Below are 18,820 nucleotides of genomic sequence, written 5' to 3'. Positions count from 1 at the left end.
AACAAAGTCAAGAATAAAAAAATAAATAAAATTTAACATGTTCTGAAGGTTGATAATGGTCTATCTTTATTAGGTTTTATAAAACCAAAAGAAAACAGGAAGATCATTACTTTAACAAATCACTCCACAAAGAGATATCATAAAGGTTTAGAGCTCAAAGAACCTTAAAGGTAAGAAAGGTCTCATTTTGTAAATATGGAAACTAAAATACAAAAAAGTTAAGGAATTGTGGATAGTCAGAGAGCACATTAGGAGAAACCTGAGTTTAATCACCATCTTTATATGCTGATATATGAAAACTGGCCTTTATTATTCAATAAAATAGTAAAGAGGTTCTATGAAAAGTACCAAAGAATATTACTACTCTCTCATTTTTTACCTTTAAAAAAAAAATCGAGATTAAATTAAAAATAAAAAGCCAAGGATGACTCTAAGTTATACCTATGTCTGCCATATGTAGTCTAAAACATTAGCTATGGAAAAAATACCAAAATAGTATCATACAAAGTAATATCCTACTCAATTGGGTTTTTAAGATTTTTTTTTTTTTAAAGATTTATTTATTTGAGAGAGAGAGTGTGTGTGGGATAGTAGCAGAGGGAGAGGGAGAGAGAATCTTAAGCAGACTCCGTACTGAGCACAGAGCCTGAAGTGGGGCTCGATTCCATGACACTGAGATCATGACCTGAGCCAAAATCAAGGGTCAGATGCTCAACTGAGTGCACCACCCAGGCGCCCCTTCTACTTGCTTTAATTTCAAATTTATTCAGGTTGCCTGGCTGGCTCAGTCAGTAGAGCGTGCAACTCTTGATCTCAGGGTTCTGAGTTTGAGCCCCACATTGGGTATAGAGATTACTTGAAAAAAATAAAATCTTAAAAAAAATAAATTTTAAAAAATAAAACTTATTCAATTTAATTCATTTTAATCAACTTTACTAAGGTGTAACTTACATACAGTAAAATGAACCAGTTCAATGAGTTCTGATATATGTAAACACCATGTTAACCACCACCTTAATGAAAATATGGAACATTTCCATCACTATAAAAGTTCACCCATGCCCGTCCCCAATCTCTCCCACCTTCTGACCCAGGTACCACCAATCCAATTTTTTTCACTATAAATTAGCTATGCCTGTTCTGGAATTTCATATAAAAAGAATCACAGGAGTGGCACGTGGGTGGTACAGTCAGTGAGTGCCCGACTCTTGGTTTCAGCTCAGGTTGTAATCTCAGGGTTGTAAGATACAGCCCCGCCTCAGGCTCCACGCTCAACGTGGAGTCTGCTTGGGATTCTCTCTCACTCTCTCTCTGCCCCTCCTACTTGTGCGCTCTCTCTCTCAAGTAAATAAATAAATCTTAAAAAAAAAAAAATCAGGGGCACCTGGGTGGCTCAGTTGGTTAAGCATCGGTTCAGGTCATGATCCCAGGGTCCTGGGATCAAGCCCTGCATCAGGCTCCCTGCTCAGCCAGGAGTTGGCTTCTCCCTCTCTCTCTGCCCCTCTGCCCTGCTCATGCTTTCTCGTTCTCTCTCTCAAATAAATAAAATCTTTAAAAAAAAAAAAAAATCACAGGGTAGGTACTCTCTGGTGTCTGCCTTCTTTTGCTATTATAATGTTTCTAAGATGCATCAGGAGCATGTCCTTTTTTATTTCTTAAATTTGTTTATCCATTCACCAGTTAAAAGACATTGGCTGTTTCCAGTTTGGGGCTATTCTGAATAGAGCTTCTATGAATATTTGTTTTTACACATCTTTATATGGATATATGTTTCCAAACCACTCAGAGTGAACAACTATAAGCAGATATGATAGGTCACATGTTAAGTATATGTTTAACTTTATAAGGAATTGACAAACTCTTTTCCAAAGTTGTTGCACCATTTTACACTCTCACCAGCAATATTATGAAATTATGGCTGCTCCAAGTTCTCACCAACATGTGGTACTGTAAGTCTCCTTCATTTCAGCCATTTTAGTGAGTGTGCAGCGATATTCATTGTGGTTTTGATTTTAATTTCTGTAAGGGTTAATGAGGTTGAACATGTTTTCCTGAGCTTATTGGCCCTTTGTATATCTTCCTTTGTGAAATGTTAAATCTTTGGCCCATTTTTAACTGAATTGCTCATGATCTTACTGAGTTGTAAGCATTACGTTGTATATTCTGGATGCAAGTCTTTTTTCAGATATATGTATTATGAATATTTTCCCTCAGTCTGTGGCTTGCCTCTTCACTTCTGTAACTGTTTTTTGAAGAAGATTTTAATTTTGATAAATTCTGATGTGTTATTATTTTCTTTTATGGTTAGCGCTTTTTGTGTCCTAAGAAAACTTTGCCTAGTCTAGGGGCCATACCACCCTGAACGTGCCCAATCTCGTCAGAAAGCTTTGCCTACCCTAGAGTTGTAAAGATAATCCTTATCTTCTCTTCTAGAGGTTTTATAGTTTAGGCTTTTACCTTTAAGTCTGTATTTTACTTCTAGCTCATTTTTGTGAATGGTGTGAGGAGAAAATTAATGTTTGTTTCTTTCATAGTACCAAACAAAATAATACTCTATTCCATTTTTCAAGTTAAAGATTTCCCCAATTCATTTTTAAACTTAAAATCTATCTTGACTTCCTTTGCTTGCAAAGGAATCTACACAAAAGAATACAACTCTCATAGTAAGAACAATAAGCCTGCTTTATAATAAAACTAAACATACCATGTGATAGCAAAAACTCATTAACTTTCACTAATGTCAAATAACCTAAATATCTGTGCTTAATGATAATATAATTTCTATATAACCAAAAAACTTTCTTGAAGTATTTCATTCACAGTATTTCATTAAATTCCAATCCGATATGTAGGACAAAGAGCACTAAAATCATCGGTAACTTAAACACAATGTACGTTTATCTTTAACCTGAAGATCCAGACCTCAAGTACCACATTACGAAGCAGACAAGCTCACCTGAGTAGCTGCAGACTGACAGGAAGATGACGATGACGACGAGACAACAGGAATGTCAGACTGTACAGCAGCCACAGTGGTAGCGGGTGTGAAAATCAGCTGTACAGACAGAAAAACCAAAAAAATACCCTAAGACAAAAGAACGTGTCCCACACACAATGTATAGCAGGCAAGAGAGACTGAAATTTGTGACAGAAAGACAATGCAGTTTAGGATTATCTCCTAAGCAAAAGGTTTTACGTGACAAAGAAAAGTTTCTAATAGAGAACTCAAAAAAAAAAAAAAGCATAAACATTTTGAAACAGCTCATGATTCTGATGAGTAGAAAAATAAATCAGTGCTCAAAAAAGAAAATGTATTTTGGTAATATGAAATCCTCATACCAAATTTTGCCCCAAATAAGCTATTATTATACTCAAACTTTTCCCAGTTCAAAAACTACTATGGCAGGATTCCTAAAATGGAAGTTATTTTTAATAGACAACCACTCATGTATACAAATTTCAGTGAGAAACCTGAAAAGAAACACAAGTCTTTTCAGTCTTCTTTATCACAAAAGATAACTATGCCCCATACTATACTATTTCACTCAGCTACATGGGATCTATAGTACAAACCTAAGTTGCTCTTGATTTTAAAACTATTCATAAAGAAATATTCATTCCAAATGTAAATGCCACAACATGTCAAAATGCAACAACAAAACAGCCCGCAAAAAAGCTTCACAACAAATAAATAAGGAAGAAAAGACATACTCGATTTATTTACTTAATACCATCTCTTCAAATGTTATTTTTCAATATTGAAACAGAATGCCATTAGTTTAAAAAGGCACTACAATCCACTCAGAGATTATCCAATTTAGTAAATTATGACAGTTGTTTCACACAATGTGTAAATACTCTATTTCAAAACTGCAATAGGAGTTACTTAGTTCCTCTAGCCATTCCTGTTTAAATTAAAATTACTGACTAAAGGATCTTTTAAATTTCAGTTCTTTATAATACTAAATTTAAGTGAATTAAACAACAAAGTATAACTTTCACAAGAAGGTAACTGCCAGAACAAACAGCTGAAAGCACTAAAAATAAAGAGATGATGTTTGTTCTATTTAGCTTGAACCATAGGTAACTGCAAGTTTTATAAAGAGGTCAAAAGTGGTCATTTCAAATGATTCAGCCTAATTTTAAAGCATATTATTAATTAAATAAGATCTCCTGTAGGAAAAAAAAAAACAAAAATACGGTAATGTCCACTGAATAATCTATAAATAAAAGGTGGGTCATGTCACTGTTTCCTGCCAGAAATATGATGGAAAACTTTCTTTGTAATTTTAGTGGAGAACTGGGGATCCAGATATATATTCAGTACATTGGACAAAAAAGAATACAAGTAAATATATACTACACCAAAGCTCTTGTCTAGCTACCTGTAAAGACATCAAATAAATGCCAACCAATTCCTTAAAGAAGCTCAACAGGTAAATTAGGAAATCAGTAGGTACTCAAATATAGACCAGCCAAATTAACATTCCTGTATTAACAAAAGATCAAAGTGAACATAAGAACACAAATACCTTACTAATAATTTTGAGATGGGAATAACCAAAGCTAAAAATCATCTGGTAAATTACCAGGAACTCCAATCCAGATTTAAGAAGATCCCACAGTATAAATTCTAACTTATAGTTAACCACTAACTTTTTAACATTGCTAACTATTTCATCAAATTTAAGATGCCCAAGATATACAATGATTTTACATATATATATCTCACTGCAAATATTAATTATAACTGTAAGATGTTATCAATTATAAATGCATCTCAATTTCAGAGATGTTAAGATGTGAAAAAGGTTTGAAATCCATAAAATTTGATATTTAAAAAATAGTCACTCCATGTTACAGAATCTGTTAGCTTCCCAATGTTGCTACTATTTGATACACCAAGAAGGCCTACCAATTAAAAGTAAAATTTTTCATGACATAAATGTATAAGAGCTAAGCACACACATATAAAAAATTTGTTAAACATTTCTGAAATATTAAAAATGCCTCTTATTGCATCAAATCAAGAAACATTTCGATCTCTCTCAAGTCCTTAAACACTGAAAAAATTTGGTAGCTCATATCTTACCATTTGAGCTCGGAGATACATTTGAGCTTGGCTTGCCGTTAGGGTAGGGGAGGTACTCCCTAGTAACATAGTCTGTTGGGTAATACTGCCGCTGGTAGAACTGGAAGCCTGGGAACGGCTTATTAACTGTGCAGGTGTAGGAGAAGTGGAGAGGTTGATCTAAGGAAGAAAACATATTAGGTCATAGGCTTCCATTTCTTGCTTCCATGCCAGTGAATTTCACCAAGCTGCAGTTAGGCTATCAATGGTATAAACTATGGCTAAGGAACCTAAAAGAGGGGGCTTCATCTTTGACAGAGCCCCCCTCACTTCTTTGGGCAATTATTTGCACATATGCAAACAACAGTATGTACTGATTAGGAATTAGGATAATTTTTAAGGATATCCTCAAGGTGTTTCATTCAGTAAGATTCCACTATCTTAAAATATCATTTCCACTACCTCCCAAAAATTAGGGTTAATGTTCCACTATTTAAATATTCCACATACTAACTTAAAACATCTGAATCAAGAGTTTATACTATTTTGTCAGATTCTGTCACATTTTGAGGGGTTTCTCAAGTGAACAAAAATTAAAACACAGATAATCCATTCACATATATATAAACATACATGTAACATATAATTAGAATAACGTTCTCTCTCAAAAGCTCTCAAAGAAGAAAATACAATTGCTACTTGTCAAACAGATGGAAAAATCCTGAATTCTGGTTACAAAATTAAATTATAAGCACTACTCTAAAGTTAAAACTGCTGTTAGAAAAAAGAAAACCAGTTCAGAGTCTATCTCTAGGATACATGAGAACCTCATAAATGGTTCTTATCTGTGAAGGCAAACTAGCTGAGGCAGGTAGGGAAGAGGGCAAAGGGAGATAAGTATACCCTTTATCTTTCCAATTTCACACCACATGCATATTATCCTTTTTTTCTTCTTTTGTTTGTGTTTCATTTCTCTATTTGGGTTTTTTTTTTCATTTTTATGTGTTATCCATTTTAAAAATAAATATTTTAATGCGTAATATAATCTGACCTCAAGTACTTTTGTGGACAAAGAATAAAATTAAGAAATAAGAATTTATAAAATAGTTTATTAGACTTTTGATTCAAGCAACAAGGTAGACAGGACTAATACATCCATGCCCAAATACACTCACTGAAATGCCAAATCAACATGAAATACTAGAACACAACTGAACTCCTAAAAGGGGAGGGGAAAGGGAAATTCCCAGGTTGCAGAAAGGAAGAAACTCTAGCTGACAAGAAGCAGCAAGGCAATCTCAGGGGACACTGGGATAGAAGACCTGATTTTGAGCCTATTTCAGGCAAGAGCTGGAGGTAAAAACCCCTATTTTGAGCCAAGATCTTTAAAAGGGGTACTCAGTATGTGAGAAGGGAAAAGGAAAAGCTCCACTCATTGGCCCTAAGAACCAGCAAGGAAGCTTGCCATCTGCCTTGCCCGCAATGGAAGGAGAAAGCCTCCTATGAGAATCAAAATGCCAGGCTTGCGCCATGTGGGGGGTACAAAATCCAAATGTACCCTACCTGCAATTTCATATCCTATCCAAAACATTAGCATTTAAACCAGTCCAGGACATTTGTTAAACTGAACAAGTAAGACAATCTGTTAAACTGAACAAGTGCCTGGAGGAAGCTAAGTGAAGGCAATACTGGAGGACCTCTCTGTGCTGGTTTTGCATTAACTTCCTATGAGTCTATAATTATTTAAAAATTGAAGTTTTTTAAAAACTGAAAAAAACTGTATGGGGTACACAAGAGTTGGTTAACTAATTCTCTAAACTTATCTACATAAGTATTTTTAATTTTAATAAAATACATTGTACTTAAATCTATAATTCAGTGCATAAAGGCAATGAATACAATACACAGACTTATTCTGCAATATGGTTTTTACTCCTAGCACACCAGTAAAGTCACATTAGCAATAATCACCAACGCCTTCCATCCGACAAATTCAATGGACCTTTTCAGACCATTCCCTCTCAATCTTTTTTACCAGCTCTTCTTTCAGGCCCATCCCCAAAATGTTTGCCCCCAACACTTTCCTTCTTGAACTGCTAGATTAGCACATCCACACTCCTAGTGTCAAAAAACCAAACCTCATGACTCTGAATCCTTAATTATAAACTCATTCTGAGCTCCAGATCCACATACCTACAGAACATATCTTTCTGGATATCCCTTATCAACTCATATTCAACATGTTCAAACACCAAACTCATTATTATTCCTTCTTAAACCAGCTTCTCCTCGAATAATCAGTCACTGGCATCTCCTAAAATCCTACAAAACAGATTTTGTTTTGTAAGTCATCTTGATCCTTCCTTCTCCTTTACCACACATACAAAATCAGTCACATCTTACTGTTTATACACCTTTATTTTCTTCATTTTCATTTTAATCACTTAGTTTGAGAGTCTGGGCCTATGGCACTTCCAGCTAGATTACTTTAACAGCTGCAAACTGACCTCCCTGCCTGAAATCTTGTTTCCTTATACTTGCCAGATAATCTTTCCCTGATTTAATTAATTAACCATTTAAAAATCTGGATCACATTTGACCTCCCCTGACTAGCGCTCTAGCATCATCTCCTCCCACTCCTCCATACACACCTTTCACATTAGTTATATGAAGCTATTTGCAATATCGTAACGTCCAAGGTCTCTGTGGTCCGAGTAAAAATGCTCTGGACAGGTCTGAGCATCCCCCTAGCCCCATGCCCCACCCCATCTGTACCTACGTAGTGAACAACCCTCTCTCAAAAATCATCTGCTCTAATAAGCTTTTTCAGGCATCCCTACATCCCACAGAACTATTTCCCTTCCTTTTTGCTTGTTATCATTCATATACTTCTATCTCACCCTTCTAAACAATAATTTCTGTAAGGGTAGGGATCATGAACTATTTACATCTTCATATACCCAGTATCTACAAAAGTACTTTCATTCAATAAGTTTATTAAGTTAATGAATGCCACGTTATTTTAAAGCATGTTTCATAGTTTTAATGTAATATATAAGCTCATCATAAAGAGTGTGAGTGTGTATGAGAAAAAAACCCAATTTAGGATAGTCCCTAACAAAGCAGAGTAAAAATGCAGAGACAGTGTGGTGATATTAATTCAATTCTATTTTTGATGTGCTACATAATAAATCATTAGTAAGCCCCCCCAAAACTTACTATTTTCCTACACCTCTACAAATGGACACTTTGGATAAAGCCTTGCTACAAAGATCAAATCACTTAGCAGGATAAAACTGGACCCAGGTTTTCTGGCTCATATATTTTGGCATTCAGAGTGGTTTCCTACACCCTGATAGCTTGCGAATTTGGGTCACTGCAATAATAGTGCCATGGCACTTTTTTTCAGACAGTGGAAGGAAGAGAGGATGGAAGGGAGGGAAAGAAGGAAGGAACTCTAGTCAGGATAGACCACACAGTCTTTAAACAGAAACACAATAAAAGTGTTTTTAAAAAATGACTGGCTGGTAGCTAAAATGCCTGAGAGTGCTCTTTAAGGAAGCAGAACACAAAGTACGAACAGAACGCTTTTCTTTTTCTTAAAAAAGAAAAAAAGGAAGTAAGAAAACGAAATAGTAACTTCCACCTGCATTCCATTTTGTGTAAGTTGTGAGATCAAAAAACCAATATCATGTTTATTTTTAAGTTCCATATAGCAAGTAACATTTCAGGCAGTGTCTACTCACAAATGCCCAACCCATGAATGAGGGCAATTATATCTCTGCAAGAAGTCCATCTCCACAACTGGCCTAACGAAAAAAAAAAACAAAACTTCCCTTCCTTTCCACAACTGATACGTCTCTCCTCTACTTTCTGCTTTGTTCTGCTGACCTGGACCGGAGGCCTTAATTGTTTGCATTATATTCTCTGTCTCCATCCCAACATTCCTAATTCCTTTTCACTTTAAACCCTTGGCCAATCCTGTCACTTCATACCTGAAGCCCCACACTCCATAAAGGAACTCACTCTTTGAGCCCTTATTACTGGAAGCTCTCTCCCCAGTTGGAAGCACTAATTCCAAGAGTCACCAGAGAAAACCATGTCTACAAAGAAAAGCCATTTAACTCACAACCACATCTTGGTGTCCCTCCAAAACGAGATTACATAGGGTTTCTGGCCCAGAGTACTCCCTAGAACCAAAGCCCATTTGAGAACCATTGCTGCCATTTGACTGATCAAAATCAATCAGGTATATCTATAGAAACATAGTACACAGACATTAAAAGGATAACGTATACCTGTATTATTCAGTGACATGAAAATATCTTTATAACCCACTGCTGAATGAAAAAAACTACAGAATAACATATACAGTACAATCCCATTTATATAATCACATAAAAATGTGTCCATGTAAAAATACATATCACATATGAAAAACATGTCGAGAGAAAAACAAATGTATTGTATATACACACAATAATGCACACTCATAAAACTGTATATGATTAAATTTGATATAGACATATAGGCATACATACACCATTCTGGAAGAATCATCACCAAAATGTAAAGGTGAATAATGTCTACGAGGGGTAAAATTTGGGATAATGTGTGTTTTCTTTTATCTTTTTTGTCTTTTCTGTGTAGGTATGAACTTTAGAATCAGAGAGGAAATGCTATTTTCTTTTTTTTTTTTTTAATGTTTACTTTAATACATTGTTTTTACCACTTTAAAGCAGTGTATACATTTTCTTGCCTCATTATTCAGTGGGGATTTGTATATGAGTAATTCAAGCATCCAGAAGTATAAAATGCTATATTAAAATTTCAAATAGTAATATCTACCCATGAAAGATTTCCTTTAAGAGACTGTACTCTTTTAATAATAATATGAAATAAAATGTGAATCCTATTTATTATAGAAAACCATTATTTCTACTATTTGCAATACAAGCTATAAACACAACAGCAGCAATGCCTGGGTGGCTCAGTCAGTTAAGCATCTATCTTCAGCTCAGGTCATGATCCCAGGGTCCTGGGATCAAGTCCCACATCGGGCTCCTTGCTCAGTGGGGAGCCTGCTTCTCCCTCTGCCTGCCGTTCCCCCTGCTGTGCTCTCCCTCTCCCCCTTTCTGACAAATAAAATCTTAAAAAAAAAAAAAACACAACAGCAAAACAAGAAGCCTCATAATTTCCCATTTGCTTTCAGATTTCGATATCTTAAAAAAGTTGCAATGCTGAAACAATTAAAATACTGGAAATAAAGTGTTCAGCAATAGGGATGGTTACATAAAATAAAGTGCATCCATACCATGCGACACTATGCAACAACTTGAGTGAGATTGAGCTTTGTGTGCTAACACAGAAAGATTTCAAAACTGTTGAGTGTAAAAAACAAAATGCAGAATACTGTGTTTCCAGTGTATAAAAAAAAAGTGTTAACACATATACACACATTTCTTTATGCTATATATGTCCATAACACATAGGTAAAGATATGGAGGGATATCCAGCAAACTGAGGAGTCAGAAGGACTGAAGAGGACTGGAAGAAGGCTGAAGGGGACTTAACACTTTTTCACTTTTCCTGTACTATTGGAGTATTTTACAAGAATGCACTAAAGCAGGGTGCCTGACTGGCTCAGTCGGTTGAGCGTCTGCCTTCGGCTCGGGTCATGATCCCAGGGCTCTGGGATCGAGCCCTGCGTCGGGCTCCCTGCTCAGCAGACAGCCTGCTCCTCCCTCTGCCTCTGTCTCTCATGAATAAATAAATAAAATCTTAAAAAAAAAAAAAAATTACATTTTTAAAAATGCTTGATTAAAGTACCTCCTAAAATAGGTAAGAGGATGAGGACATTAGCAATAGACCACTGAGAATGACTAGTTATAAGCAAGTAATCTTCTCTCAGAAAAAACTTATAATGGGTTCATTTGATATGTGGATCTGATTGAGACATTTTTAGAGAAAAGCAAACATTTTTAAGGTTCTTGATCTAAAAAACAATCTCACTGACCCAGTAAGTGTACTCTTAAGAAATTTTTTAAAAACAAGTAACTACATATGTATACAAAAATATATAACAGAATATCCAATGCAGGTTTACTTATAATAGCAAAATTTCTAATACAGTCACGTGGGGGTTAGGGCTTCAACACATGAACTTTGCGGAGATGCAATTCAGTGTGTAACACCCTCTATTGAACCTTCTCCTTGATCTAGACCCAGGGTTATCTGGGTGAAAAGAGTAATAAAAACCATGTAATTAGACAACTGAATTTTACACAGAAGAAAACTGGGGTATAAATGACTAAGGAGGCTAAATGACTTGCCCTAAGTCATGCTACCAGTCAATCACAGAATGAGGACTAGAATCCATGTCCCTTATCTCCTCCGTTCTACCAATCTCTCATGATAACCCAGAATTGGTAGTAAAGTAATCATGTAATTTTTCTTAGGACTTGAGTTTTCAATGAGATGCACAAGACATCACTAATCACCAGACCTCCACATGAACTCCAAACTCATATATCCAATGTTTACTCAACATCCACCACAAAGTCAGAATGTCCAAAACTGAACTCCTGATTTTCTTCTCCAACACCTGCTTTGTCAGGTCCTTCCAGATGTTCAGGCCAAAATACTACAGTTATCCTTTACTCGTCACCCTTCCTCACATCTTTGATTCAATCCATCAGCATACCCTATTAGCTCTACTTTTAAAACATATAAATTTCTATAATAAAATATTGTTAAAAAAAAAATCTAGAATCTGGCCAACCACTTTTCACCACACCTACTGTCACCATCATGGTGCAAGCCACCAATCTCTCTTGGATTACTACAAGAATCATTTAACTGGTCTCCCTGCTTCTATCTTTGCCCCCTAGAACCTAACACTGTCACTAAGTTAAAACCTGAGATCATGTGACTTCCCTACTGAAATAGCTTTCTAATAGCTTCCCAACTCGAGTAAAAGAGTTTTATAATCTCCTCATGATTGGATTACAATTACCTCTCTGTCATCTCTAACCATACTCCCACTCTCTCATTCTACTCCAACCACAATACCCTCCTTTCTGCTCCTTCAGCATGTTTGCCTCCCTCACCCTCCTTCAAATACCATCTTTATTAGCAATGCCTTCCCTGACCACCCTAGTTAAAACAGGAAATTCCCTCATCCCATTCCCTTTTCTTGCTTTATTCTTCTTTATAGCACTTATCATCTGACATATACCAGTTTACCATCTGTCTATCCCTAGCTCCATAAGAACAGAGAGTTTGTTGTGCTGCTGTGTTCCCAGTACCTAAAGGGTTTTGGCACATATTAAATGCTCAATAAATATATGTTGTATGAATGACTGAATGTATGAATGAAAAAAATCATAAAACTAACTGGACTTCAAAAGCTCATCTTGTCTAGCACCATAACTAGAAAGCTATCACAAACAAGGTCTTTCCCTTTTTGACTAAATAGTACAGTGAATTAAACTCAAAACATCTGGGATTAATGTAGACTCCAGGACCAAAAAACAACAAAGAAAGAGAAAGGGAATGAGATACAAACAGCCCTTGAGTCATTTAGAGACTTATGATTGCAATTTTCAGCTATATAATCCTTTCCAGCTGAAAATGCCCAATGATGTAAAAGCATATAGAGAATGACAGCACTTCACCTACATTAAAACAAATAAAATTAACCATAGGCCTATCTATTTACATTTATGTGTAGAAACACACAGTAATAAAATAGGAAAGCTTCACACAAAACTTTTTCATGGCAAAAGGGACTACTGAAAAGGGATGTCCCTTTTACTCCACACATTTGTAGTGTCTCTCCCTTAGACAACAAGAGTATATTCACGTTTTATTTAGGCAATATAAAAATTAACAAAATAGGGGCACCTGGGTGGCTCAGTCAGTTGAGTGCCTGCCTTTGGCTCAGGTCATGATCCCAGTGTCCTGGGATTGAGCCTCGAGTTGGGCTCCCTGCTGAGCAGGGAGCCTGCTTCTCCCTCTCCACCCACCCCCCCACCCCCGCTCGCCTGCACACGCACGCGCACTCTCTCTCTCTCTCAAATAAAATCTTAAAATTAACAAAATAAAGCTCTTCAACTTGCTTCCTCAGAGATAATCACTGATTAACAATTTGTGTGTATTATAGATTTTCTTCTTGAATAATCAGGCAGATATATAATTTTTTAAAAAGTAAGTTAAATGACAGGAATTCTGTTTCCAGAAAGATGGAACAGACATACTTTTCCCTATTCCTTCCTCTAAATACAACTAAAAACCCTGGATGTAACATATATAATAAGCATAAGATCCCGAAAGGTGGAGAAAAGCAGACTGGCTAGGGACCTCAGAACACACAGAACCATGTGGTTGTGAGCTCCCTGGGTTTTCCTTTTGTCTTATATAAGCCAAACTTAGAGCTGAAAAAGTCTGTAACTCAGAAACACAAATGGGTGCAAACAAACAAACAAAAGCCCCAAAAGAAGCCTGCTCTTTCTAGCCAAAGGAACAAGAAAGAGACTTCCTAGCAACATAGAGAACTTTTAGACAATTGCTCTACTCCAGCCAAATACCACAGAAAACACTGTGGCCCCACCCACACCAGCAAAGACTTCCACCTATACCCAACTCCCCTAATCCCTCCAGTGGATAAGCATCAGAGAAGGTGAAAAGAGAGACAGGACTTTTGTCCCAGTCATGCAGGAGTAGACCACCACGACCAACCCACCCCACCCCTAAGGTTTATCAGTGGAGACCAAGTGGGGAGCCATAACATGGCACTCTTATTCCCTCCCCCGCCCCGTTCAGCCAGGGACGCATCCATGGAGGTCTAGTGAGGAGCCAGAACTTTCACACCCACTCAGCAATTATGAGAAGCACCCTCTCAGATGTCAATGGAGACCAAATGGATAACCTGGACTTCTACCCTCAGACAGTATTAAGGAGTTGGCACACATTCCCTTTCAGAAGCCAGCCAAAACACGAAGTTTAAATATGATCCATAGTCTCATAACATAATACTCAAAATGTTGAGGTTTCAGAAATCACTTATACCAAGAACCAGAAAGACCAAAGCTGAATAAAAAAGACAATCAATGGGGCGACTGGGTGGCTCAGTGGTTAAGCGTCTGCCTTCGGCTCAGGTCATGATCCCAGCGTCCTGAATCGAGCCCCGCATCGGGCTCCCTGCTTGGTGGGGGGCCTGTTTCTCCCTCTCCCTCTGCCCCTGCTTGTTCCCTCTCTCACTGTGTCTCTCTCTGCCAAATAAATAAATAAAATCTTTAAAAAAAAAAAAGATAATAAGTAGATGCCAACACCAAGATGAAAGAGATATGATAATTGGATAGATTTTAAAGCAGTCATCATAAAAATGCTTTGAACAAGCAACATGAGCCCACTTGAATGAAAAAGCAAAATCCCTCAGCAAACAGAAGATATAAATAAGAACCAAATGGAAATTTTAGAACTGAAATATAGAATAACCTAAATAAATAACTTAATGAGATCATACTATACATTTTTGCTTTTTTCACTTAATACCTAATGAAAATTTAAGTCTCTCTGTATACACACATAGAGCATTTTTATTAGCTATAGTATTCCTCTGTATGAATTAACTATAATCTTCAATTAATGGGCACCTATTTATATTGCTTATAATTCTTCACTATTACAAACCATACATATTTGCATAATTATGTCATTTTTACATGATTATCTGTCATAATTATCTATCATTTTTAGTAAATGACGTCACTAAAAATAACAGTGGTAAGTGAAAGGGAATGCACAATTTAAATTTTCATACACGTTGTCAAATAATCCTCCAGAAAAGTTGCACCAAATACATTCCCACTGATAGTGTATGAGTGTATCTACTTTTTCACATCCTTGCCAAAAATGGATATTGGGTCAATGTTTTTCCTTGTTTTCTAATTTGAGAGATATCATTGTTATTTTTACATACATTTCTTTATTACTAATATGGTAAATACATTTTCACATGTTTAAAAGCCAGAAATAGTCTTTCTTTTGAAAATTACCAGTGCAGGTCTTTTGTGAATTCTCATTGTTTATCTCACCACTATAAAAGATTCCTTGTTATTTCACAAATATAACTGGTTGACCTACAAGGTACAAAAATATTTTCAACCATTTTGTGTTTTTTAACTTTGTTGATGCTTTAATTGGTTTAGATTTCATTTTGACAAATCAAATTGAACTAAATCTAAGTCCTGTTCAGTTAAAATACAGAGACATCAACCTAAACACACAGTCCCAACTAGTTTTAGAGCCAAACAATCATAAAACCACCCCTCTCACTACTGATCAGTGTCTAGAATTAGTCTCTCTGTTTTAATGAGAGGAAAGAAGAGGATGCTGGCATCCACTATTTACCTATATATTCAATTAACAATAGCCTTCTCCAATTTCCCCAGGTCATAATGATTGGACTTCTGACTCCACTGTTTAATAATATTCCATTTCCCCACTGGGATCCCACTCCTACTCTAAACCCAAGTCTATCTAGCTGATGACGCGACAACCTACCTTCTAGTCCTTTTTCTACTGGAGGCTGGACCCTTCCCCATGGGCTTTCACTGTTTATCTGGAACCCTACCTCGAAATAACCAAAACTCTGAAAACTACTAGACTGCCACCTAACATGGGTAATTAGTATCATTACCTAGAGATTTCTGCTACCATGTTCTGCTCCTCTTTTGGAGACTGACCCATATCCACTAAGCTACCTTGGTATCATAATTTGGACAGCTAGTCAACTCACTTGAGCTATTATTATTCAGCTGGGATAGAAAATGAAGCAAATGCAATGCATTTCTTTTTTTTTTTCCTGGACATCTGTTCTCCCTGCTTACTTCTTTTCCCCCACCAACCAGTCACAGGTTCTGGCATACTTTATCATACAAGGCTGCCTGGTTTATGACAAGCAGCACTAACATCATCATAAAAAATAAACACAATCACTGGAATTATAATTTCTGTGAAAGTCAAATACATAAATCATAATGAGAAAAAAAAAGTTTAAAAGGATACCTTTTAATAATTTGAAAAAATTCGAAAACACCTCTCTTTATACATACATACTCTAATGTTATTCCAGTATTTCATAGAATAAAAAAATTGTCTATAATTTTTTTTAAAGATTTTTTTATTTTATTTATTTATTTGACACAGAGAGAGAGAGAGAGAGAGCACAAGCAGGGGAAGCAGCAGGCAGAAGGAAAGGGAGAAGCAAGCTCCCCCAGGAGCAGGGAGCCCGATGCGGGGCTTGATCCCAGGACCCCAGGATCATGACCTGAGCCAAAGGCAGTCGCTTAACCAACTGAGCCACCCAGGCACCCCTATAATTTTTTTAACCAGACCACAAATGTTTATCAGTGCTTGCCTTAACTACCAACGTATTAAAGACAGACATGACATCAATAACCATAATTATAGTATTAATGCTTAGGGCTAGATTACACTACTTAAATTTTTCATTTTCTTCAGTCTAACATTTTCAAGTCATAAATAATTTCTTAACTAATTTTATTTATGTTCCAGGATACTATCATGCTAAAAAAGAACAGAATTTTTTAATTAAAAATATCATGGCTCGGGGCACCTGGGTGGCTCAGATGTTTGAGCGTCTGCCTCCGGCTTAGGTCATGATCCTGGGGTCCTGGGATAGAGCCCCACATTGGGATCCCCGCTCAGAGGGGAGTCTGTTTCTCCCTCTCCCTCTGCCCTTATCCCCCTGCTCATGCTCTCTATCTCTCTGTCTCAAATGAATAAATAAAAAAAAAAGTCATGGCTCAGTTAAGTGTCCAACTTTTGATTTCGGCTCAGGTCATGATCTCAGGGTTGTGAGATCGAGCCCCAAAACAGGCTCAGCAATGGGCGTGGAGCCTGCTTAAGAGTCTCTCTCTCCCTCTCCCCGCCCCTCCCTTGCCTTTCTCTCACCCTCCAATTTGAAATTACATCAAAATAAAAAGTTAAGCAAGTATTACCATGCCTGCAAATTTCTTTTAACTGGAAAACTTTGCACAATTTCCCAGTATATATGTCAAATCAGATTTACTCCTTTCTCAAAATAAATTACATTATCGTGGATGCATACTTGTAAATTTGGTCAAAATAAGTACATAAGCTGAAAAGTAATAATTTCTAAAATGTGAGGTGCCCAGAAAAAGCTAGAAACATTTAGATGTCTACCAAGGGTTAACATTCTTTAGTATATCATAGTAAATGCATGGCCTAATACCCCTTGCAATGTGTATTTCAGGCTTTCAATACACACTGAAAACTGCAATCATTTTGAATCACATCAGATCTGAACAAAATCAGTAGGAAAACATGTATAAGAAATAATACGAAAACATTTTTTTTAAGACTCAGATTTTCAGAAGCTTAACATTAGTTCTGAATTCTTGAAACTTACCATTTCTATTTCTAGGCACTTATTACTTAAGTAGCAATCAACAAATCACAACAGCAACTTTGTAAATAGTAACAGTTTACTTTTGGAAAACTTAAGTAATTAAAATTTTTAAATCCAGGAAAAAAATTAGGGCACTTACAGATGTCTGAGACATACTTGACTGTTGTGTGACACTTCCTGTGGGGGATGTAGATGGTCTTCCACTGGATAAACTTGCCTAAAATAATAAGATCTTTATAATAGATCTATAAGAATCTGAAGTTAAAAGCTTTTGGTACCAGGATACCACAAAACCACGATAAAAGTCAAAATGTCTACATTATAAACCAATCCATTTCACAGTCAACATAGATTAAGCTTTGGCCAAACAGATTAAGAAGAAAATAAAAAGCTGAATGATAAAAACAGAGGATCCAAAGGCTAATCTTATTTTAATAGCTGCACTCATCATCAGTTTTACTCATCAATTCTCTGTCTTCTTTGAAGTGGAACCACCATTCCAACATTATGAAAAAGAAATTGGAGCTACATGAAGTGCCAGTTGGTTTCAGTTTCCTAACTTGTATCATGAGCATGAGGTTATTTAAAATTACACTACGAAAAAGCAGCAACAGCTGGGGATGTGTTTCTAACAGAAATAACTCTTTTTCAGGTTTAGTCAACTGAGATCCTTCTCTAGTAAGAAGATTTAAGATTAAATCTCACATATAGTTTTATTTAAATAAACAGAATAATGAAAATCTTTTTTAAAAAAAGCATTTAATCAAAATTATCCTGTTATCAGTAGGAAAAGTATGTGTGGACATTAGAAAGGTGCATGGATACATATTTTAGAAAGAAAATTTCTGGACTGATACATATTAAACAGTGGCCACGACTGAAGAATGAAAAACAGTAGTGAGTCTGGAAAAGGAACACCTCCACTTTACCTCTTATAAACAATTTTATACAGTTTGATTTTTTTTAATGAATGTAAATTACTTACATTAAAAAAAACCTTTTTTCATTGAAATGTAAATACAAATCATGTAACCCAAAGTATTCACTGTTGTACCTAGAATTTTATACACAAATTCATGACACTCGCATAGTATTTCTGCAATGCCGATAAAAAGCAGTGGCGTAAAAGCTAGTGACAGAGTACCATATAAAACAGGCATATTTTTTAAATTAACTGCTACTTGGCCACCTATTAATTTAATTTCTTTAAGAAAAAATAATCACAGCACATTTGAGAATTGTGAAATAATACCCAATGTATTTATTTTCAGTAATTATCTGCAAATAATGTC

General features: G+C 36.0%; 1 protein-coding gene across 8 annotated transcripts in view; it reads right to left on the bottom strand.

The window, feature by feature from the left end:
- PHC3 (polyhomeotic homolog 3) overlaps positions 1 to 18,820 on the bottom strand; it is a 68,010-nt gene that overhangs the window by 41,664 nt on the left and 7,526 nt on the right. For 5 of the 8 annotated variants that reach the window (XR_004299836.1, XR_004299837.1, XM_032407232.1 and 2 more), the window contains exons 4-6: positions 17,668 to 17,745; positions 5,093 to 5,251; positions 2,957 to 3,055 (exon numbers count right to left, since the gene is read on the bottom strand). Coding sequence is in view for 6 of the 8 variants with exons in the window: in XM_032407232.1 (XP_032263123.1) it covers positions 2,957 to 3,055; positions 5,093 to 5,251; positions 17,668 to 17,745 (336 nt within the window). In the remaining 2 variants the exon portion in view is untranslated. The remainder of the gene's footprint in view (positions 1 to 2,956; positions 3,056 to 5,092; positions 5,252 to 17,667; positions 17,746 to 18,820) is intronic. The other 3 variants (XM_032407236.1, XM_032407237.1, XM_032407238.1) reach the window with 2 other exon arrangements.

Source organism: Phoca vitulina, unplaced genomic scaffold (assembly GCF_004348235.1).
Source record: "Phoca vitulina isolate PV1807 unplaced genomic scaffold, GSC_HSeal_1.0 scaffold8, whole genome shotgun sequence".
Classification (NCBI taxonomy): Eukaryota; Metazoa; Chordata; class Mammalia; order Carnivora; family Phocidae; genus Phoca; species Phoca vitulina.
This window is presented reverse-complemented; position numbering and strand designations above follow the sequence as displayed.